Below are 25,881 nucleotides of genomic sequence, written 5' to 3'. Positions count from 1 at the left end.
CATTGATAATGTTATTGATGATACATATTCTTGCTGATCTATTCAATATACAGTATACTGTGTTCTATACATAACGAGTAATTATTTATTGTGACATCGTCACAATGCCCGGATGCAATTTTTAATTTATATGCTCTCCACTTCAAATTAGCAGCGGCTTGACCCTGTACATCATACTTTTCCTTTAACAACAGAGTCGTGCCGGTCATCTATCTGACTCGTTTCAAGGGAAAATTTTTGAATCGAAATAAAGTGACTTCCGATTTGCAAATTGATTTAAGTTAATCGGGACCTCCTGCCTCTAAGGTTTTCATATCTGGTTTCGGATTTCATTTATCTAATTCCGTTCTCGAGATTAAAGAAAGACAGATGGACAACAGTGATCATTTTATAGGTCTACAATTTTTTTTTAAATTGCAACCCAATTACGAATTAATTATTGTGTTTGGATTGGCAGTGTCGTTGAATTTCGATTTCTTTTGTTTTAACGTTTTTGCGAAAATTATTCTTTCTTTTATTCACGTACTTTCTTACGAACCCGTTTTATCATATTTTATAGAAAAAGTCGCGAAGCCCACAAATTTCTTTGAAACGACCATAAAAATTCATTTTAGCAAATTCTATATAATAATATCCTTCATAGTTTGAGAGACATTTTTTAACCTTTGTGAATATTTCTTTAATATACGAAGAAACGCGTCTATATCTCCACCCACCTTTCGGTGTCTGTGGATTGTGTTTCAACACTCATTTAACTACCGTTTCTTGTTTCTCGAAATAAACTTATAACACTAAGTTAAATCAAATCCAAGCGATCGAAAAACTTCAGAAATTTGTGAGGTAATCTGGCTCGTTCCTCATAGTCCTTGTTGGCCTGGCCAGACTCATGATGGGTGGGATTAAAAAATCCCTCCGGCGAAGTGGGAATATGCATCAGCTGTACATTGGATGCCAATGACAAACCGATGTTGTTCGCAGTCGGCATTTTATTAATTGGAAAATCGGCCAGATATAGTTTTACTACTTGGGATGCAGAGTAGTGGAAGCTTCGCTACAGAACCTTCTCCGCGTCCTGCCATTAGCACTCCAATATCGTCGGCATCGTTTGTAGGGGTACCGTGATAGCGATGGATGGACTGCTACAGATTGGCAGCGTATCCTCTTTATCGACGAATCTTGATTCTGTTTGGAAAAAGACTACCATGGTGTTCGAGTATGGAGGACTAATGGCGAGTGCTTTAAATCCACTTATACTATTTGAGTGGAACATTTCCCCACTGCTGGCGTAGACCAGCACGCCAGCAGTGGGGAAATGTTCCACTCAAATAAAAGCAATAAAAGGTTGGTAGCGCTATCGACCCCTCAAGGAACCATTGATGACCGTAACCTCGTTTTACTCTCCCCTTTTCAGCGCTGACCTTCCACGAGTCAAGTCGGTGTTAATCTTTGTTCCCAGTGCCGTAACTAGCCATTCCTGTGACCTGTGCAAGAATGCATTTAAGCCCCTTAATTAGGTTTCGGAAAGTAATAAAACTAATACATGCATTTTGGGCCCCCTTCCAAGTAAGCCCTGTGCGGGTGCACCTGTTGCACCTGCCTAGTTACGACACTGTTTGTTCCTTTGTCACGTAACCAGTTACGCGAGTTTAAGAGTTTTCCTAATCTCCGAAAAGCAACATCCAGTCTAACACTTTCCTGTGGAAAAACGGTACAATTTAAGGAAACCTTTAGTATCTTTTGTAGGACCTCCTCTTGCCTGGACACATGCAGCGAAGCGGTCGAGGATGGAGGCATACGGCACCGTATGTTATGCTGCGACAAATTTGCTCAGAAATCTTGCAACTTCTACTCCAGATCTCTCACACTAGTAGATGGCCGAAGCTAGCGTCCCATCTGGTCCCAGAAATGTTCGATGGGCAACAAATCTGGACACAGCAAGACAAAAAAATTGCGTCAAGGTGACGGAAATGATGTTAGGTAACCCTAGCTGTGTGCATCCGAGCATTATCTTGCTGGCAGCAGCTGTCATAAAAAGCAACACGAGGACAGGATTTCTTGAATGTACTGCTGTAATGTCTATATCTCTCTTACCAGGACCGGTGTTGGACTGTTAGCTGCCCGAGTGCTATAGATATTTGGCCGCCCCTATTAATGATGATCGCGTTTCAAAAGTCAAATTATAAAAATAGTGTTCAAAAACGGCTTTTACCTTTAGTATTTACAAAGTTTCATATTTTTACTTTTTATTAGGACCAGAGATACAGGCCTGGCACGGTCTTTCTGGAACATCCTGTATAATGTACCAAAACTCAAATTGATAGGAAAAATAAAACGTAATCTTATTGATTACTTTTCGAGCTATATTATTAATTTGTGCAGAAGTTGCAAACCGTTCTGGGTCGAGGTTTCCATTCAGAATTTTTAATTTAAAAAGACATAAATCTATGTAAGATTATGGTTTAACCGATCATCATTAACCCAAATTTCATATCTTATTAAGTAAATATTAAATTGATTAATCTACGTTTTACTTTTTGATGTAGTACGAAGATTTTTTTCTTAATTTCTGTAAAAATAAATAGATTTATTAAGAAAAACAAAATTTATTCACGGGCACGAAATCGTGCACTTTGCATTTTACTTCGTTGTCCAAGTTCAACTGATCACCTAGGAACAGTATGAGCAAGTCAAATTATTCATCAAATGTACTGGTACTTAATACATAAATTAATGCAGACTCTGCACAAAAACAATCGCTTAAAAAATAAACTGAAATAAAAAAATTATAGTCGTCGGTTTTTAAGTTCGATAAACTCAAGTTGATGTCTCACAACCAGCAGTAGAACAATCATATATTCTGTTCATAGAACTGACAAGTCTACGCTCGGCATAATACAGAAAACAGTTCGCCTCATTTCTGTACAAATAAATTAACATGGATTCTATAATTTTTCTGAACGGAGAACGATGATAACAGATAGCAACCACCCCCTCAGGTGTCCAAAGTAGCTGTCACAAACGAAATGAGAGAGTTACTTGACAGAGCTAAACGGAAAATGTGATTTATAATTATATATTTCATACACCAGGCATTTTTGTAAAGAATTTCAAGATTTTAAAATTCTATATGATTTTCTTTTACGGGCTAAATCAAGAGATTAACTGTTTTATTTAAATCAACATTTTTCAACAGAGAAACATTTGAGAAGCTGAAGAAATTATTATTATTCAATAAATTTCAAGAGGAAAAAAAACAGGTTTTTTTCTGTCAAAAGAAAAATTATAGACTAAAAACTTTATTCCAAATATATTTTCTATTTTCAGACAAGCATATTCAGAAACTAAATTACTTTGAAGATGGGCAGATCAAACTGGAATGCTCAATGAACCTTCATAATGGAGACAAAGCATCTCAAGTTGTAGAAGTATCAAACTAGCCATAGGACTTTTATTAATCATTGAAAATGCATCTATCCATTGTCAGTGAGTTCACACAATATAGAACATAACTAATTGCTTCAAAAATAATATATTACTATATATTCCAAAAATTTTTACATTGAATTTTATGTAAATTTATAAATATGTTGCTTTTGCATTAAAATACATAATTTATTTTTTGAAACTAATTGTGGAACATATGGGATGGATTTACAAATTATAGTTGACCCCCCTATAACACTGATGATAATTCCGTTTTACAAGAATTCCATGTTGTACAGTCAATTAGATTTTACAAATACATGAGCCATTCACAGCCCGGCACACGTATTTGTAAAATCTAATTGACTCATACATGGAATTTTTATAAAACGGAATTATTAACAGTGTTATAGGGGATTAAAATGCTTATTTAAATTCAAATTAAGCATAAAAGCTTTGTATAAAATAAATACAAATAATAAATGGTAATTGTTAATTTCATGCATTTGAAATGCCAGTAGTATTTTTTTTTTTTAATATAAAAAGTTAATTTCTTTTAGCATCATTATTTGAAATTACATTTTGCTTTCTGTGATTTCTTCATCTTCTGAGCAGCTTAAAGCTTCACCAAATATATCATGTTCTGTAACACTGCAACTTTGTGAATTTTCATCACCAGTAGCAGGAGGATTGTTTAACAATACGGTGCCATTACCATAGTCTGAATTTTCCACTTTATTTTCATTCTTCTCGTCGGCATTTACTATCTTATAGCATACGCTGACTGCTTCATTGTCGGCTTGTAACAAGCGTTTAACTTCTTTCTCTATCTCTGGAAAATCCACATTTTTCTTCCTCAATGTCTTTCTAAATCTATTTTTTCTGGCATTTTTTAATGGTGGAGTAATTCCATGAGGCCATAAATATTTTCTATCTCTTTTGTCACTTTTTTTGGGAGATTCATTTTCGGGCTCTTGCACGTCCTCCTCTTCTTTACAGATCATCATCTGACATATATCTGCTGTTTTATAAAATGTTTTTCTGTCTAAGGTTTTGTGGCATTCTATAATACAAGGTAAATCTACTACTTTAGATGGCAATATCCATTTGTCAAACCGTACCATACCATGCCTCATATCTGGTTCTAACTGAACTGTTAATCTGTCTTTCAAATTCATTACGCCCGATCTCACTGCAGCTCGTAACGAAGCTGCTGGTGTTGAGGGTAAACGTAAAACAAACTGACTTTCTAACTCTACTGGCATATCATCTCTGATTTTTTTTGCTGCTAAATTTTTATCATCATTCATTTTCTTCTATATCTGAAAAATATAAAGTCTAATGAAGTCCAAAAATTTAATCATTGTCATAAATTATATTAATAATAATAACTATACATTTTTACAGCTAGATTTCATTGTGGACATGTAATTTCAGAGCTGCAGAACCATAAATTTAATGTCCGTTGATTCACTTTTTGTGTCTTATCTTATAAATTATTTGCTGTAATTTGGGGTGAACACCTATCTGTCTAAATGATTATGTAATTCCAATAGCGTTAATTAATATTCTTATCTCCTAACTTGTCTTTTAAAAAAAAATCAATCTTATCCTACTTAACATCTTCAGTAAGTAATATTTGAAGTAATCAGATTCCTTGTTTTTCATTTTTGACTTGATGTTTCTTTTCACCTCTACCAATGGGATAAAAAGAAACAGTAATTTAAGTCATGTTTGTTTCTATTTCACAATTAAAGGGGTAAAAAGAAATGCATTTTCTTTGCATAAAGGTCTATTATGTACAGTACTTAGGCCTTATATTATGTCCATTAAAGAAAGAAAAAAGTTTTTATAAAAAAACTACTCTAAATTGCTTGGGTAGTTTGAAAAACTGATTAAATAAATTAAAATGAATAGTTTTTAACAAATACAGTAGAGTGTCGATTTTCCGAAAGTCGATCATCCGAAAGAATTCCAGTTGGCAAATTTAAATTTTCGCCAGTGCTGTGGCGCTTCAATCTTTGGCTATGTCTTGGGCTACTCAAATATTTTACGTTTTTGATACTAAATTAACTTCTGAAGTATAATTTTTTATTGTTTTTATATTTTTCAATATATTTATTTTGTTTGTACAAAATAAAAAAATAAATTTTAACGATACAATAGTCTTTGTTAGGCTTAACATCAACGAAAATTCAACGCAAAGCGACACGCAACGGAGAAAAATTTTGAAATCAGATACGTTAAACTATTTTTTCGTACGTAAATCAGTTATCCGAAATATCAGTTATCCGGACAACCCCAGTCCCCAATTGATTCGGAAAATCGACGCTCTACTGTAATCAATTCACTGAAGTCATCAGGAAAAATTAAGACCAATATGGAAACACTAACATCTATTTAGCTACTTCAGAGCTAGGTCTTAAGACTTCTTCAAATTTTAAACCACTGGCACTGAAAAGTTTCATGGGACAAATAGAAATAGCCATTTTTGTTATGTTTCCAATCACCCTATGAATTCAAAATCATTACATTGGAAAAAGAGATCAATGCCTCATTTAAAATATGAGAGATTTAAATGAAAATGTAATGAAATGCTACTAAAACAATACCTTAATGCAATTTTTTAATAAAGGGAGTCTTATAATGTATCCAACCACTATAATGTGCAATTGAGATTGGCACCTAGAACAGTGTTACAAACCTAACAAAATAATGTCTGTACTTTCAAAAATAATGTCCTGATTTGTTGATTACTTTCTTTGTTAAGCATGTACAAAATTTTCTACTTTCGTTTCTATTCACTCCAAATTATGTGTTAAGATTAATCATATTCGTTTTGTAAACCGCGCTTAAGCTATGCATCATCTGTTCATTTTTTATGTCTGGTCATTGAAAGACTGCTCTGGATCGAGTGTCAGTTGTATATACAAAAGGTAAATTGTTTACAAACTGAGTCTTTGTCTATTGTCTGATAAATGTATACTTTATTTTGTCAATTGTTCATGATAGCAGATGTCTTTTGTGTAAGATCCAAGTCGGATGTAAGCTAATAAATGTTCTTGTTAATCTTATCTCGCCTTTTGATTTGTTCGCAGTTACTAGAAATAACCACAGGTTATGGGCCCAGGACCCATGAACGAATCTCAACAGTCGAATTTGTCTGAGAGAAAGGAAAAGGCATAAATTGAGAGCCACAAGTTGTGTCGAGAAACATGTCAGCCATACCTTCGTTCATCGTCTGCAATCGCCATCTTTGACGAGCTTCAATTGTCGGTCAACCTCGTCAGTGTTTGTAAATGATCGTGAATTGCGACCCATCATCACCGTAAGTGTATTTAGATAAGATACAAAACTAATTAAGTCAGTAAATTACGCTAGTTTGTCAGTATGTTTATTGTGAAATCTCAAATGGAAACTTTGTCAGAAGATTCGCAGGGAAATATTAATTATATTTCATGGAAGTTTAAACTAAATCTTACACTGAGATTGAAGGATTTGTATGATGTTGCAAACGGAATTATCCTTAAACCTAAAGATGCGAATAATGTGGCAGATGTCGCAGCATGGATTAAAAAGGATTTAGATGCTCAAGCTTGTATAGGTTTAAATGTGAGCAGTAATATCGCAAAGAAAATTGCAAATTGCACTTCTGCATATAGTATGATATACAAATTAGAAACCTTGTATGGTAAAAGGTCCGATCTCACAATTGAAGGGTTACAGAGAAATTTTTTTAATTATAAGTATGATTCAAGCAAATTGTAGTGGAGAATTGCTTATCAGTTCAACAACATGCAGAGGACTTAAAAGCTGAAAGAGAAACAATTAAAGAAAGCTGGATTATGACAAGAATGCTCGGAATACTGCCACCGAAACTATACCACTTCAGGACATCATGGGATAATGCTAATTCAACAGACAAGAACATTGACACCTTAATTGAATGACTTCGACTGGAAGAAGATGACAAGAAGGAAACAACAGCACAGAATGCCCTCATTTCAAAGCAGAAAATACAAGGTAACAAGGACAAAAGTCAGTAGAAAAGTTCAAGAGTCGAGTGTTTAAAATTTGGACAAAAGGGACACACAAAGAAATATTGCAAGAATAAGCCGTGTCAGAAATATTTGGAGTATTGCAGGAAAACTTATAATTGTAACAACTGAATTCAAAAAGGCCATTTCGCAAGGGAATGTATAATTAAGAAGTCACAAACAAAGGAGATATGACCAAAGGACGACGACGAGCTCTTGTCACTTTTAGTAGGATTGACATCAACGAAAATAAATGACAAGAACTCAAGACGAAATTGACAGGATATTTGGTATCAAGATAGTGCCGCCACACAGCACATGACCTTCAGGAAAGAATGGCTGACAAACTACAAAGCGCTGGAGGAGTATACGAAGGTGATACTCGGGAACAACACAGAAATCCATGGGATTGGAGTAGGTGACATCAAACTCAAGGCTTTTAATGGAAGGGAATGGTATCAAGTAACCCTAAAAGACGTTTTATATGTTCCTAATATATCATTCAATCTATTTTCGGTTACCCAAATGTTGGATAAAGGGTTTATTCAGACTGCCAATGCAAACACGTCAATTATCGAAACGGCCGATAGAAAGGAGCAAATAGTAGTAGCACAACGACTTGAAGAATTATATCAAATGATGTTCCGCAGAGAGGACACAGGAATGTGCATGATAGCCAACTCAATCAAAGTCTGGCACATCAGAATGTGAAGTACTGCAAGAGTATTTTGGACAGAAACAATATAAGATATATTGATGACTGGGACAACCACGTTTGTATTGGTTGTGTCTATGGCAAACAACATCATATCTCTCACCCAAGAAATAACAAGGTAGCGAAGGAAGTATTAGATCTTGACATGTTGACTTAGGTGAAATGGACACTTTATCTTTGGAAAAGGCAAGATATTTTCTCCTATTCAAGGATGACTTTTCTCATTTTAGGACTGTTTATTTTTTACGAACCAAGGATGAAGCCCCTGCAGCATTGGGTAAATACATGAAACTAGTTGAAAACCAACTTGGAAGAAAAGTGAAAAGTCTAAGGTCTGACAACAGGACAGAAATCAAAAATTCTACTACCAGAGAGTTATTGAAGGAGCTTGAAGTTTTACATACTAGGACAAACACGTACATACCGCAGCAAAATGGATGAATAGAAAGGGAGATGCACACAATAGTGGAATCAGCTCGATCTGTTTTACATGCCAGGAACTTAAGCGAAAATCTTTGGGCTGAAGCTATTAACTATGCTGTGTTCACCATTAATCAAACAGGAAAGAGCTCTGTAGATGATAAAAGTCCTGCCAAACTTTGGTTTGGATGTATGGTAAACATCTCATAATTGAAAAGTTTCGGCTGCGAGTGTTATATATTGATTGAAGATCATAAAAGGAGAAAGATGGAGAGAAAGTCTATGAAAGGAATCTTCGTCGGATATTGTCTCGATTCACCCTGTTATAGAGTCTACTTGCCAGATGAGAAGGAAGTCGTCTGCACTGACAATGTGATTTTCAATGAAAAGTCTGAAACTAAAGGAAGCACTGCCAAAGTCGAGACCTACATAAAGGAAAAGGAAACAGAAGAGAAGATAGAAGAATCCGAAACTGAAAACGAAACCGTAAAGGATTCAGATGATAGATGTTCACAGAATCATTCATGACACATCACCCCAGAAGAAACTGATGAAGGACCAGGACTGCCAGAGGAAATTCAACAAAGTTTACAAGATCGCCAAAAACTAAAAGCACCAACCAGATTCAGCAATTATGAGATGGGACTTATTCACAACCATGCGATGATAGGAGAAACAGAATATTTCAGTTAAGGAAGCTTTGGAGGACAAAGGATGGTACAAGGCTATGCAGAATGAGTATGACAGCCTGATATGTGAGATCTCTGACATGCTGATGGGTGTTACATCATAAACAGGATGGCAGGATGAAAGCTAGACTTGTTGTAAGGGGATTTGAGCAAAGGCAGGGCATAGATTATTCACACACCTTCAGTTCTGTAGCCAGACACGCATCTATCAGACTCGTGCTCGGTCATGCAGCATCCAGTAAAATGAAAGTAACAGTTTTTGATGTTAAGACTGCTTACCTACATGCCAATCTCAAAGAAGAAATATATATGAACCAGCCAGAAGAATTCTCTGATGGGACAGAAAAGTTTGCAAGCTTGAAAAGAGTCTGTACGGTTTAAAACATGCCATCAAAGATTGGAACGACAAAATCTCTGACTTTTTTCTTACGATAGGATTCGTTAATACAGACGACGACCCATGCATTTATTATAACGACAGAAGTGTGATAATAGTATTGGTCATAGACGACGGGTTCATTGCCGCCCAAAATGAGGAGGATATTTTCAAGATTTTGAAGTTACTGAATGACAAGTTTGAAATTACTTATAAAAGAACTTTACAATCACATATGACATACTTAGGTATGAAGATCAAAGTATCATCTGAAGGAATTTTTGTGAGTCAACCTGATTACACAGAAAAGATCTTGAAATGATTTAGGTATGACTGAGTGAACGCCGTGAATACACCGATGGAGCCAGGAATGAAAACGAATTCTGAAAACCTTGTCAATGACCAGCCACTAGAAAAACAAAATCGTTATCTCGAAGCCATCGGAAGCTTGCTTTATTTAGCAACAATCTCCTGTCCAGATATAAGCTACGCTGTCAATTACCTGAGTAGATTCAGTAATCGACCCTTGACAAGTCACTGGAAGATGATTAAAAGAATTTTTCAGTATCTGAGAGGAACTACACATTTTGGAATATTTTTTAACCAAGATCTGAAATTGATAGCATATACAGATGCAGATTACAAAGGAGACGCCAATAGTCTACATTCTACAAGTGGAGTTCTTATCATGAGAGGAGGTCCAATTGTATGGTATTCAAGAAAGCAGCGTTTTGTGGCGAACTCAACCGCTGAAGCCGAGTATCGTGCAGCAGTTTCATCTATCGACGATATCTGCTGGGTACGAAGAATAGGAATTGAATTGAGATTATTAAAGAACGATGAACCCACTTTGTTACTTGTTGACAATCAGTCAGCAATTCACATGCTTAAAAACGCTCACCAAGGAAAGATAACCAAGGGTAAAAAGCATATTGAGATTCAGAGAAAATTTATTCAGCAGCATATTGGCACAACTGTTGAACTGCAACATATTAAAATCACTGATCAGCTTGCCGACATATTAACAAAACCTTTGAATCGTGTAATATTTGAAAAGTTACGCTATAATATGATTAAGGAGGAGTGTTAAGATTAATCATATTCGTTTTGTAAACCGCGCTTAAGTTAAGTGTCATCTGTTCATTTTTTATGTCCGGTCATTGAAAGACCGCTCTGGATTGAGTGTCAGTTGTATGTACAAAAGGTAAATTGTTTATAAACTGAGTCTTTGTCTATTGTCTGATAAATGTATACTTTATTTTGTCAATTGTTCATGATAGTAGATGTCTTTTGTGTAAGATCCAAGTTGGATGTAAGTTAATAAATGATGTTCTTGTTAATCTTATCTCGCCTTTTGATTTGTTCGCAGTTACTAGAAATCACCACATTATGGTACTATAAGATACATTTTTAAGAACTTAAATGACAATTGTAAATCAATATTAATTGTAAAAAACATTGTAAAACAAAATACTTAAAATTAAAAATAATATAAGGATAAGGGGTCATCCATAAATTACGTAAGGTATTTTGGGGTGGGTGGGGGTCAAGGATTTCTTACTCAGGGGTAGGGGTAATACATCTTGTCTTATGTAATATTCTTATTTTTTGATCTCATTGAGTGATGGAGTTTTGAATTTGACTTCAATTTGGCTGTTTCTATTAAGAACGCTTGTTGTACTAAAGCCATCTCGTGTGACGTGATAAAATAATAACGCTAGCAGACTCATGCTCTACATGTTTTTTTCATGGGAGAAAGACAGTGTGATGGTTTCTCTCTCTCTTTTTTTTTTTTATTAGAATAAGTGTACCACTCCTATGGAAACTAAGACTAACACTAAGAATACATAAACCAAAATACATGATACAAAGTAAATGTAAAATTAGTATTCGGCTTTTAGTGAAAACTAAAATGAAAAATTAAATATTAGAAATTATAAATAGACTTTTCTTCCATGTTTTTTGAACATGGAAGAAAATACTGAGCTCTTTTTTTCATACCCTAGCAACTTTTTGTCTCTTTACTGAACAGATTCAACATTTCTTCCAACTTCTCATTACTATTATAAGACAATGCCGAAACGGACCGAAACGGTTCTAAAAGGAAGAACAGCCGAGACGAGGAACTGTAGAGAACTACCAGGAAATTCGGGTACCCTCTGTCCTTTAATTCATCTTATTTCCCCTTTCTATCTTTTCTATCTCCTAGTTTATTTTAGTTTTAAGTTAGTTTAAGTTTCCGCGCGCAACTACTTTTGTCAAGAGATAGTTATCGGAAAAGTAACTACCAGTATATTGGTATATCCGGTCGCTCGGGATTTTGGAACGTTTGTAAGTAACAGCGGGAATCCGAACTCATTTTGTAAATATATTAATGTTAGCGCGAAATTAAACTTGTTTCATTGGAAAAACGTGTCTGTGTTTTCCTGTCCGCGCTATACATCTTCACACTATTCTTAGTCCAATGTTTGGCTTTATGTAGATTATTAGGTAGAGTTGTTTGACTACTGACTGTGAGTTGGGATTCAGAGTTTTTTGTAACGAATGACACCAGTGTCAAAAAATGCCTAACGACTCAGTCGACCCAAAGTGCTTTCACTCAAACAATTAATCATAGCTGCAATTTTTGAAAAATTGGACGATGTATATATTTCTTGCTCAGTGGATTTATCTTTTAACACATGATAGTCATATAAAAATAAATTTCTGTCTTAACTACAACGATACTTCTTGATCAATCACATTACATATTTGATTTTCTAAAAAAGTTTTGTCAAATGTTATGCCATCCTGTGCATCAGGACGACAAACCCGATTTGACTCTCATCTAGACATTAACTAATTTCTTTTCTATACAGTACATTATAGAAGTTACTTTTAGGTATATATTGTCTACTTAGACCTTGTTTATTAATAGGACTTATTACTGGTATAGTTTCTGATTAGCAGAGATGAACTCTTAGTCAAAAGGAAAACCTTTGACTAAGACTTTCTCTCTTTGCTAATCAGAAACTATACCAGTAATAAGTCCTATTAATAAACAAGGTCTAAGTAGACAATATATACATATTAATTAAAACAATAATTGACATAGAAATAAAAATAATTACTTTTAGGTAATTTGTGCATACATACTTAAATATATAAAGTACTTAAAATTAACTTCTACCCGTTATAAGATTACTATGTTATGTTGATTATAACATTTATAACAAAACATAATGTCTGATAACGAAATAATCCCAAAATTTTATTAAATTAATGGATTACCTTTCAATCAAATTTTGTATATATAAGAAAGACAGTTAAATAGATACAAATGCAGATCTGAATGTTTCCTATGCGACGATTTTAGTTTAACAGTCATACAATTCCCGGAGTTGTAAAACAATATATTATATAACTCATCAATGTTGCCAGATGTTTTTAGCTTTTGTAGACAAAAACTTTTTTAAAAAGTAGCCAACTCAAAAATAAATAATAATAATAATACTGTAATATATATTTGAGTTGGCTACTTTTTATTTATAAATATTTATAAAATATTTATTTAAAAAAAATATATATATATATATATATATATATTTTTTTTAAATAAATATTTTATAAATATTTATAAATAAAAAGTAGCCAACTCAAATATATATTACAGTATTATTATTATTATTTATTTTTGAGTTGGCTACTTTTTAAAAAAGTTTTTGTCTACAAAAGCTAAAAACATCTGGCAACATTGATGAGTTATATAATATATTGTTTTACAACTCCGGGAATTGTATGACTGTTAAACTAAAATCGTCGCATAGGAAACATTCAGATCTGCATTTGTATCTATTTAACTGTCTTTCTTATATATACAAAATTTGATTGAAAGGTAATCCATTAATTTAATAAAATTTTGGGATTATTTCGTTATCAGACATTATGTTTTGTTATAAATGTTATAATCAACATAACATAGTAATCTTATAACGGGTAGAAGTTAATTTTAAGTACTTTATATATTTAAGTATGTATGCACAAATTACCTAAAAGTAATTATTTTTATTTCTATGTCAATTATTGTTTTAATTAATATGTATATATTGTCTACTTAGACCTTGTTTATTAATAGGACTTATTACTGGTATAGTTTCTGATTAGCAAAGAGAGAAAGTCTTAGTCAAAGGTTTTCCTTTTGACTAAGAGTTCATCTCTGCTAATCAGAAACTATACCAGTAATAAGTCCTATTAATAAACAAGGTCTAAGTAGACAATATATACCTAAAAGTAACTTCTATAATGTACTGTATAGAAAAGAAATTAGTTAATGTCTAGATGAGAGTCAAATCGGGTTTGTCGTCCTGATGCACAGGATGGCATAACATTTGACAAAACTTTTTTAGAAAATCAAATATGTAATGTGATTGATCAAGAAGTATCGTTGTAGTTAAGACAGAAATTTATTTTTATATGACTATCATGTGTTAAAAGATAAATCCACTGAGCAAGAAATATATACATCGTCCAATTTTTCAAAAATTGCAGCTATGATTAATTGTTTGAGTGAAAGCACTTTGGGTCGACTGAGTCGTTAGGCATTTTTTGACACTGGTGTCATTCGTTACAAAAAACTCTGAATCCCAACTCACAGTCAGTAGTCAAACAACTCTACCTAATAATCTACATAAAGCCAAACATTGGACTAAGAATAGTGTGAAGATGTATAGCGCGGACAGGAAAACACAGACACGTTTTTCCAATGAAACAAGTTTAATTTCGCGCTAACATTAATATATTTACAAAATGAGTTCGGATTCCCGCTGTTACTTACAAACGTTCCAAAATCCCGAGCGACCGGATATACCAATATACTGGTAGTTACTTTTCCGATAACTATCTCTTGACAAAAGTAGTTGCGCGCGGAAACTTAAACTAACTTAAAACTAAAATAAACTAGGAGATAGAAAAGATAGAAAGGGGAAATAAGATGAATTAAAGGACAGAGGGTACCCGAATTTCCTGGTAGTTCTCTACAGTTCCTCGTCTCGGCTGTTCTTCCNTTTTTTAAACAAATAACTTAAGATTTGACGATAACATCCCGAACACACCTTTCGTACTTTACCAGTTATATCATAGAATCAAATGTTTTCGGCCCAATTTACAGATTGGGCTTGCAAATTGATCGGCAAATAAGGATACCAAGACAAATACATGCATAAAATGTAGTTCACTGCTGTCGAGAACACTCCTATTTTATATGCAAAGAACGCAACGAATTAGGAAACAAATGATATCTCCGAGACGGATTATAAAAATTAATTTTCTTCTGTAATATTCTTAATACTCGTAGCTAATAATTTGCTACTACAGTATTCCAAAGGACATATCAAACTAGAATTATTTAAATTAAAAGTTGACTAAGAGATTTCTTTATATTCGAAAATATTTTGCCCCTTTTACTACTAAATAAGACCGGATGGCCGAGCGGCCAAAGTGGTAGTCTACTGCCCTGGGGACACGGGACCGAATCCGGACGGGTCGAATAAACCCCAGAAATTTTTCGGGGATGGTCCGACCGAATATGTCGGGCCACGTCTTTCACCAGCCAGTCGCCCCAATTTGGGCCTGGACGTACCCATAATGGCATAATGGGCTTGCAAAAAAGAGGACCTCCTACTACTCACAGGGCGGAAAGAGCTAAAAATAAAAAAAAACTACTTATAAATAAACTGTAAAATTATGTGTACGACACGAGTAGATATAGCTATTGCCGCTTTAGGCCGAAGCAAACTATGAAATAATTAATGTAACAATGTAGCCCGAAATGTTGCCAATAAGCCAAATGATTTTTTTACGCCAAACTAAAAAAAGGTAGCNAAATAAATTTAAAAAAATTAAAATATTTATTATATTTATATTTATTAAAGCATTTATAATCATTTGTGACGGGAAAAAAGAACAAATTCGTTATAAAATAGGCTACAGAAATGGTAAAATAAATTGTTAAATATGATATGAGATTTTTTTTTACTCTTTCCGCCCTGTGAGCACTAAGAGGGCTTCTTATAGCAGGCCGATTATGGGTTCGGCCAGGCCCACAATGGGGCGACCGGGTGGTGAGGGACGGGACTCGACATATCCGAACGGACCACCCCCGAAAAATTCCTGGGGATTCCTTGACCCGTCCGGATTTGATCCCGGATCCCCCAGAGCGGTAGGCTGCCACCTTGGCCGCTCGGCCATCCGGCCGTCAAAATAAATTAGAAAACAGAAATTAGAAACATTGGCGAGAAAACAGTCACATGCCAAACATAGCGAAAAGCGGACTGTCCGCGAAAAAGTGCGGACTGTCCGCTTTCCTTACGAAACGGTCGAGACGGTATTCGAGACGGTATGAGAGCTCTGTTATAACGCGCAGCACCGACAAAGTAGGGGATCTTAAATTAATTAATTATCAATAGTACAACTAGTGACGGAGCTGGCGAGTCTATTAGCAATGGTTCCCAAAAATCATGGCATCGTCGAGTCTAGAAATTTCTCCGGCAGTCTTCCGCGATCCATTCCCAAATCACCGCTTAAGTTCCATCTCTTATTAAGTACATATTTTCGATTCCAGGCCGCTGCAATACCCCTTCACTCTCTACGCGTAGACTTCGCACAACTTCACTCATTTTCCTAGAGTCCCCGCACTTCCCTTCACCCTCATATCTCCAGGAAAGTTTTTCTTCCACTTAGACCAGACGGGTGATTGTCACCAATACTAACTTGTAAGAAGTAAGACACACATTATTATTTCCGATTACTTATTCTAGTTACTTCTAACAATAAAAATATTACAAGCTTTGGTAACAGATACTAGTTTCGAGAAGAGAATATCTGTTTACTTACGCAACGTTTCACATGTGATAATACTTGTATAAATGAAGCTTTGGTTATCGAAATTTCGCTACAATGATCCCTGAACCAATGAATGAAAACTTTATATCTGGTTTCGATAAGAGACAACTTTGTACAATATCGGATACCGAAAATAAGGAACATTCTGAAGAAATATTTCAAGAAAGGAAAGAATATTAAGCTTATCATTTGTGTGAAGAAACTGAAAATTACAACTTTAGAATTATCAAGATTTTACTGACAGAAGACTATAAACGTCACTTAATTGAAGTTCACAATGAATTTTTGTGACCAGAGGAGACATCTTTTCCTTGTTTCATAAATTGGAAGATTTAGAAAAAATGCTTTTCGAAAAACAAGCATTTACACCGTATATTGTTCTAGAAAAGTACGACTACGAGAGAATGTTTATGGAATTAAACAAACACGAAGTGAATGGAATTAAAGAAACTTCCACTCTTGTATTATGTGAGAATCTGGGATTTAGGAGAAATATTTGTTAAAATATTATTTTAAAATTTAAACTTTATGAAAAAATTATCAGTCTTTGACTTCCTCTGACTCAGGGAGAAGGTCACAGTTCCTCCCAAAACAATAGTTCGAGAGCGGTAACCCGTTCGAACTATCTGCACAATCGCACAACCGCCCGACTTCCTTCTCTTAATGGAAGCATGGCTCTCCTGATGAATTTTGTATAAAAGAGTAAAGGTCACTACATGCTCTCAGTGGCGTAGCGAACATGACTGGCGCCCGGGACACGACACTTTATTTAACGCCCCCTCTCCCCCTCCATAAACACATATAGTTTGTCTTGGAGACCATTTGGGCGCCCCTCTGCGAGTGGCGCCCGGTGCATGATACACCCCCTTGCACCCCCTCGCTACGCCACTGCATGCTCTAGTCTTGCTTTTAGTCTTGCTCTTTAGTACCATCGAGGCTTTAGCCATTGTTCCCGTTTTGGCGCCCTTGCCGAGTGTCTAACGGATTAGTAATCATCCTCCCAGGACTTCAAGTATGTGATCCCATGAACTATTCGTCTCTCCCTGTCAATTATGTATGAACGTCAGAAAATATAACCATTTTATATAAACTCTCTTTCTCAGGATAGAATTAGAGGTTTTGGATTTGATATCCTCGTATAATTAATTGTCGGTCGGACTTATCATGTATGATAAATCCGACCGACAATTAAATATGATAAGTCCGACCTGGTCATCATTTATATGTAATTATCTTTAATTGTAATTTCGTAGAATAAATATATAGTTATTTTCTAAATTGTCTATTTGATTAAGTTAGTGCCTAACTCCATCGTCGGCTCACGTTACAGTAGAAATGTTCGAATGCATACCCTCCTAGAAATCCGGTGACGTTTAAAATATATCTTTATCCACTCGGAGAATAGACTCGTCGCGAGTTAGGAGAGATCAATTCTAAATTCTGATAATACGCATATGTACACCATCTTTTATCTTATAAGAATGTCATTTCCTGGTTCGTGTTGCTTCAAAATCGAATTTTATTTTGACATTTCTTCCTCACGGCACAAAGAAAGATCGGAATAAGTAGCCTAATTCCTAAACCTTTTCGTTTAATATCAATAATAATTAAAAATTAATAATTGCAAATTTGAATTAGTATACAAGCTTATATTCTAATAATATTTTACGTTATAATTTTACAAATTAATATACTATATTTGATAGATTATTTAAAGGCACACCTCAAATTATCTCCTTTCGGCAATTACTTTTGTAGAATGGATATAGACTATATTAAATATAATATTAGTGGAACAGTTAATATTATTAAACACACTTTCCAGATCTGTGATTGCAGAGATGACAATATGCAAAAGTATTACCCAAAATCATTGACATACACTCCTTACACTAACGTGAAGATGAAGCAATGTCTTTCGCAATTAAACTCACTTATAAATGTTCAATACTTAACATAAATTTCCAACAAATTTCAACGAAGGAAAACAAAAAAAAAACTATTTCCTCTTCAGTTATTCCTGCACTATATTCAATAATCCAGCATTATACTTCAGATTCCCAATATAAAAGAATTTAAATACAATTTACGTGCAGTGTTAAGTGTTTAACAATTCTGTATGATGGGTTAAGTTTTAATAAAACCGTTTAATTTACGCCTTAATATTTAAGTATTTAAAACTTAGAAAGAAATGTATAGATTCTACAGCTTTTACATCTGTAATTTAATTACATAATTGTTATTGAATGTAATGTAACGTGTAGTAAAGAATGCGAGTTGTGAAATTATATGAAAGATGTTCAAATTAGTTTTTGTTTGTATTTTGTTTGGTTTGTTTTTGGCAACGCGACACGTGGGCGAACTGTCGAGGGAGATTGCCTCCCTGGAAGACTTTCTATGAGAAACTGGTCACTACTTAGGTGTTATAAACGTGAAGAAAATCCGGAAACTCCACGTAGCCAGCTCGTTGGCGAGGCGCGAACCCACGACCACAATTACCAATTTTTAGTAGCTTGTTTGTACAGCATTTGCAAAGTGTACGTTTTGTCGAGATTAAAAGTATTGTCATAAATAAAACAGACCTGGAACGCAATTCTGGCGTTCGAAAAGTTTTGAAGCGGCGCTCAGATAGCTCTGGCACGTCTACACTACCAGTCGAGATTAAAACTCAGAAATGTAAATTGAATTGCTGATTGCAAAAAGGGACATGCCCACTTCTAGTATGACTACAGCACTGGTAGGTACTCGATTTCTTTAAATATTTGGTTATTATTGTCTTTAGTAGCGTCCATTGATAAAATTTTCGAATTTCATCTATTTCCTTTCGTGTAATATATTCTTTAAATTCGTTGAAACTATTTTGTAAGTTAGTGGTTCCCAACTTTTCCGGTCACGGAACCCTTCAGAAGAGTTTGTTTTTTTCTTTCTCCGTGAAACCCTTAACTCAATCCCTGATTTTTACTGAGCATTATGAACCCATAACGTTTTTCCTTCTTTCATCTACTCCTAATGTCTGAGTTGTTTGAATAACGTAGAAGATTTGGAAAAAAAGAGAGAACATTTTTAGATGTAACCACAAACTTTTATTTTGGTACAAGAAAATATTGGAATTATATGTAATATGATGAAGGAACTTGTTTCATTTTTGCACTTACAATAGTTTTGAAATTTGGCTTTATGTCCGATAGCTGAATACGCAAATCCGGGCTGTGTCCAACCTACTCCTAAATTTGTTTTCGGTGTAAGTTGAAAAGCCTGATTCGCTTTGATAGATGGACATGAAGGAAAGCATAGTTCAAATACTGACTAGTATCAGTCCTACCCAAAAGTCATTCATTGGCACAGATTTAAACTTTATTTTTAGGGATGACAGTGAATTTTCGGGTGGTGGTTCGTCTGGATTTGTTGGGCTTCGTCCCTCATCATCCAGCCAACTTATTGTAGGTCTGACTGTAAATTTCCATAAGCTGCTCATACTCTGGCACGTGAGGTTTATTTAGAGTTTTATTTAACTGTTTCCTTCCTGTGGGCACTAAGAGTGCATTTTTAGTAGGCTCATTATAGATTCGGCCAGGCCCACAGTAAGACTGCTGAACGATGAGGGACGAACCCGACAAATCCGGACAAACCATCACTCGTAAATTTTCGAAATAAACTGCAAAATCTATTTCTAGATTTTTCACCCAGTCAAAGTCCTGTTGGTATCTGGGAATTAGACCTAATCCGACAGAGATTTCACGAGTTGCATTAAGTGCTTACAAATTTTTATTATACTGTACATCAGCTTCGATTTCCAACTCATTTTCGTTCAATTCGTGCTTTTGAACGGACTTGCTTGTGACAATGCTAGTGTAATAGAAATCAGTGTTAAAAAATAATAAAAAAATATTGACAGAACACACACGTATATATATATTCATCCATTTCTTATAGATTATATAGTGACTACGTGAAATATCATTGAAATTTCATCAATTCCCGTGAGAAATCCTATCATAGTGTTTCGGCATCACTAGTTTTGTGGCATTCTTCGCTATTTTCGTGCGGTAACTGATGTTATTGAGTAGATTTACCTAAAAAGAAAAAGATCATCAACGGATATCGAAGAATAATAAGAATAATTAAAGATCAACCGGTAAAAAAATAATAATCAGCGACTTATTTATAACTATTTGCGAACATAAAAATGTATCCAGCGACATGTTAACAAGTGCTTCATCTTATTATCGAACCTAATATTATTTTCTACATTTCACGAAATTTTAACAAACATTTTTAGGCTTTGACAGAATTATATAATCTATAATAACCACGTATCCTTTCGTTAATTTGAATATTTTAAAAATAAAAATTATATTTTGTAAAAAATAGGTCAGTCAAAAATATACAAAGTCTATTGTTAATACGAATATTTATCAACATATTAAAAAAATAATCTATTTAAATTATCGAGTGGAGGAACTTAAAAAACTCTTCTCGAAATGTTCAATATTAATAAGATATAATTATTTTAATTTTTCTTTATTTTAAATTTAATTTTATACAAGAAATATAAATTTTTTAAGATGAATTTTTACTTAATTTTCTCAATTATAGCGCTTTATATTTATAGATTATTGTACTTAGAAATTCGATGATATGAGAAATGAAAAAAAAAAAAAAAAAATTGAAGCATTGGCGTTAATGACACATATGTATTCACGAGTTGTAATAAAAAATAAACATAGAATATATTTGATATCCATCATTAAGTGAATTTTATGTGCTTCACTTGTCGCTTAAAGTATATAAATATGATATATTAGGTACTTATAGAGAAAATAAGTGAAAATGGGTTACAACTTTCTAGTCTCTAGGATAATTAATTATTCAATTTATATTACTTTTTAATTTAATCTTGATATTAGATAGATAAAATGGAAAAATACGAAATTTAATTTTTTTTTACGGAGTTTTCAGATTATTCCTCAATTTCTAAATTTAAATAGAGAAATTAAAGTTTAATTGGGAATGTTAAATAAGAATAGAAATGCACCGAATGTAAAGATATAAATGAATGGACGGCTATTAGAAATGTAGAGAAAATATTTAAAAATCAAAAGATATTATTAGTTAATACGGTATTTGATAAAGCAAACAGTGCTGTCGTTTTAGTCAAGCAATTGCGAAATAACTGGCTTAAATCTAACTTGACACTGTGACATTTGTCAAGCGTTTCTTAATTAACTTCAGTTAGCAGAAAACAAAAACAAAAAATAACTCTTCTAGAAACTCCAGCGATTTCTTATCAGAGGTTAAAAAAATGCGGCTATATATAATTTCAGAATGTCATAGAGACACATTGTGTGTGTATAACAGGAGATTTGATGACAAAATGTCGAGTGAAACAGGAAAACTTAACTTCTTAGACCGTTATCATTGAAACTAAACAGATGGTAGAATGACGCCAAGCCAGTAGCTATCATTAAATGCATGCATATTTAAGGTGTCGAATTTCAATCATTAGTATAGCTTGGCAGGCGAAATAAAAGAATCGTTGTTGTCATAACAATACTGAGGGGTGTGGTGTGCTAAACAGGAGTGAAACCACACCCCAGAACATCTCCGGAACGAGAGAATGAAAGACACGAAATAAACTTCATTCAGTAATTAGAGAAAGTAGCGAAAGGTTTGGTAAGTGATTCTCTGTAAACTTTTACTTTAAATACAAACACTTACGACTTAATATATTTTTATATATGTAGGTCAGTAGGATGCGATTCTTCTTTATCCTCTTCACTATAGAAGTTTTGATAGTTAGAAATTATTGTTTTTTGCCGTTATCTAGAATTAAACGTAATAATGAGAAAGATAATGAAAATATGAAAAATGACACTTACAACAAACAGCATATAAGTATATTTACTGATCCCAAAACTGGCAAAAATCCATACGTAGATATAACAGAAGCGGAACCGACCGATAATTTTCGAAATATCGATATGTTGAACACACCTCAGAATAACCAATACCTGTTAAACCAAGGTAATCCAAGAGAAATGAACGCAAGTGTCAATCAAAATATCTGGACCAACGAAATATTGGTAGAACGTGGCAGACTCTTGAAAAACGAGTACAGGTTAGACACCGAAAGTAAAAATTCGTCGTCTTTTAAAGAAAATGTTACGCATTCTACAATGTATCTTCGTAATAAAGAAGAAACAGATACGGATGTTTTCACTCCTACTTCTTTCAGTTACGTTAATGTCACAACTAGTCTAGTCAATTCGTTATCGTCACCCTCCATTGAAACTTATCTGATTACTGCTACATCAATCATATTTTTAATGGCTGCTATCATTATAGTATTTGGAGTATGGAAATGGAGATGGTTAGGAAGACAGCATCGAAGGAATAACGAGAAAACAACCGTTCATCACAATCCTACATAAGTATCCTTTATTCACCCAAATTTTTAAAATGTAACGCCATTATAAATGCTGATTTAAAACACATAGATGTATCAATATTGTTATGATTAATATTATATTGATAGCGTGTCTTGTAATCCTGTAAAAATTTAACGATAAATAAAAGATATTTTCATTCATTAATAATATAATTATTTATAATTTATCGGCCTAAAAAATATAATATAATAAACATTTTTGTTCGTTCCTACATTATTAAAAGATTGAGACGAATAATCGCTTTGGTTATAGCTTATTATTTAAGAAATTAGATACGTTTATTAAGAATTAATAATACAAAACACTTCAATCAGTACAAGTATTAATAGCAATTCAAGTTGAACACAACCTAATGAAATAGTATAAACAATAAGAACTTTATTCTCGCTATTTAAAGCTTCCTATATATTTTACCGTACAATTGTCATTATAGTGAGATATTTATAGATTTTAGTGATTGACTAATTAATATTTTATTTTATCTTTATAAATAACTATGTTTATCATTTTCAAACTATCAATATAAAAGTTCGAACGTGTTGATATGCCATATATTTCTATTAATGGCAATTAGAGTAAAAATATAGAATAAATAAAAAAAACTTTTCAAAATATCCTAAACAATTCTATAGCTACAATTGGACGTTATTAGTTTATGATGTAAAATTACGTAGAGGTGCCCTTAATCTTCTGAGCCTAAGAGTTCTGTTAGGTCCCAAAAGATCCGTCTCTAGTGATGATAGAACAATTAGTAAGATATAACTTAATTAATAATTAGAATAATACAATTTTCTCAGAATATATTCGTAGCGATATTTTACGTATATCTTTATATTCAAGGAATATAAACTATTGTTGTTTGATTTTTCCGTTTTATATGAATTCCATGTTGTACGAATCACTTAGATTTTACAAATACGTGAGCTGTAAACAGCCCGGCACACGTATTTGTAAAATCTAAGTGACTCGTACAACATGGAATTCATATAAAACAGAAAAATCAACAGTGTTATAGGGGGTCGACTTGTACAAATCAATTCGATAAAATGATATTCAAGTTTCAAGTTACAACAATTGGAGCATATTAAATTGCTATAAAATATATTATAAACAAGTTTAATTCTCGTTTAAAAAAATATTTATTTCAAAATCTGCAAGAGACTTTTAACTATTTCTGGCTGGTGGCCCTGAATCGTATCCACAGTATGAAAAATTGTTTAAATTAATGAACCCAACTGCTTGTTTTTTTTAATTCTCAGACAAATGTTTACATATGTTTAATATATGGCCGTAATCCAAACAAGCAATGAAGTGTTATAAAAAATATTCTTTTCAATATTAATAAATACTTCTGTTTCTAACGTTGACAAAAGAATCTAAATTTAACAGTAATCTTAATCTAATTATAGAAATTTTAATGTTTTTAGAATCGGATGTTAAATAAATAATTTAAAACAAATGACAGTTAAATTCAGCAGCTTGGCTAATGAGTATTAAAAAATTGGGAAATATAAGCCAATTCAGCAAGAAGTAAAATTTCTGTAAAATAAATACTGTAATATATTATGTCTGGAATTATATTTACATTGAAAGTAAATTTTTATATACAGTAATATATACAATAGCCTACTCACATTTTCAATGGTAGGAACTAAAGACTTGTGCTGAATTTCAGAGGATCAAACATTGTTTGAAGTAATGTCTCGAAAATGTTTCAATGTAAACAATTTTAAGCTTCCTTTAAGGTTTGATGTTATACTTGAGAAAATTCTTTATATATGCTTATCTATTCCTGTATTCTTTTATATGTTCCTCATTTTCTAAGACAATAAGCCAGTGATGGTGAGCCAAAATGCTCATAAGTGGTAATTAGGTGGGCCACAAATATTTAAATATTCTAAATATACGAAAAGTAGCTTTATAAGTGATTTATTAAATATGTTTGCTAGCCGAATTTAATGCAGGGAGGTAGTTTGGATACCACTGCAATATGATAAAATGCATTTGAATATTATATTTTATGAATTACAGTTTAATTTTAAACGATTATTAAAATGTTTAAAATTTAAAAATGATTCACGTATTATTATAGTAGCAACAATAATTTTATTTGTCAAAATTTATAATATTAACAAATAAAATACAGTATAATACAAAGAGATGCTTTTGTCAAATATTTCTTTTCAGACTCCCATCATGCAAATTGAATAATATACAAGCTATTCTAAGTATTATTTTTTAAAATTGTTTCAATGAAAATTTCAATATCTATCATTATTCAATGGTATATCCAAATATTTGTATAATATTTAATAAAATATTGCACATATTTCACATCTATTAAAAAAATAGTAGACTAAATATATATTCATGTATACATGCTATTTTGTATATATACAGTACATAAACAGAGTGTCAAAAATCTGGATACACGTAATGTAATGTCTCTATGAATGATAACAGGCCAAAATAAGGAATGAGTGTATATGTTATGATGCGTGGCGAATCCTATCACGAAGGGCATTTTCAAAGTCATTCAAAAATTATCTTTAAAACCGTGCCTCCGAGACCAAAAATGTCAATTAGAAAGTTGTAGGCCACACAAAAATTAGTAAAAAATCCGCTTTTGTTCGGTACATAAACGTAAAGATAAAACGAAAAAACAAATCCAAAAACGCAAGCAAATTTTGTTGATGTCATGCAGTGAAATATCTGCAATGTTCCGATCAAGACAAAAAACAACCAAAGATGCTTCATTGCATGACAATGGTGACTGAAATAGAAAGTACAGTGGAACCCCGGTTAACGAACGTCCTGGTTAACGACCAAATCGGTTAACGAACTTTTATTTTGCAAAAATTTTGTCTCGGATAACGAACGTAACGGTATTTTG

The 25,881-nt window shown here is 33.2% G+C and overlaps 2 protein-coding genes across 2 annotated transcripts; one reads left to right on the top strand and one right to left on the bottom strand.

Annotated features, from left to right (window-relative positions):
- Positions 1-3,845: 3,845 nt before the first annotated feature.
- LOC111615122 (transcription initiation factor TFIID subunit 7-like) lies at positions 3,846-13,057 on the bottom strand. The gene is made up of 2 exons (XM_023356520.1): positions 12,931-13,057; positions 3,846-4,745 (listed from the first exon to the last, which is right to left on the bottom strand). Exon 2 carries the CDS (start codon positions 4,731-4,733, stop codon positions 3,999-4,001), a length of 735 nt encoding a protein of 244 aa, XP_023212288.1. The 5' UTR covers positions 4,734-4,745; positions 12,931-13,057; the 3' UTR covers positions 3,846-3,998.
- An 8,739-nt stretch (positions 13,058-21,796) lies between these two features.
- Positions 21,797-23,104, top strand: LOC111615124. Its single transcript, XM_023356523.1, has 2 exons — positions 21,797-22,212; positions 22,284-23,104. The coding sequence occupies exon 2, from the start codon at positions 22,293-22,295 to the stop codon at positions 22,968-22,970; it is 678 nt and encodes a 225-aa protein (XP_023212291.1). The 5' UTR covers positions 21,797-22,212; positions 22,284-22,292; the 3' UTR covers positions 22,971-23,104.
- Positions 23,105-25,881: the final 2,777 nt, after the last annotated feature.

This window comes from Centruroides sculpturatus, unplaced genomic scaffold (assembly GCF_000671375.1).
Source record: "Centruroides sculpturatus isolate CEXI.00-Female unplaced genomic scaffold, Cexi_2.0 scaffold2390, whole genome shotgun sequence".
Lineage (NCBI taxonomy): Eukaryota > Metazoa > Arthropoda > Arachnida > Scorpiones > Buthidae > Centruroides > Centruroides sculpturatus.
The sequence above is the reverse complement of the archived record's forward strand: the minus strand, read 5'-3'. Positions and strand labels throughout refer to the sequence as shown.

What these genes read in the sequence shown, in the direction of transcription:
- LOC111615122 (XM_023356520.1), bottom strand. Translation starts at nt 4,733, where the DNA reads ATGAATGATGATAAAAATTTAGCAGCAAAAAAAATCAGAGATGATATG.
- LOC111615124 (XM_023356523.1), top strand. Translation starts at nt 22,293, where the DNA reads ATGCGATTCTTCTTTATCCTCTTCACTATAGAAGTTTTGATAGTTAGA.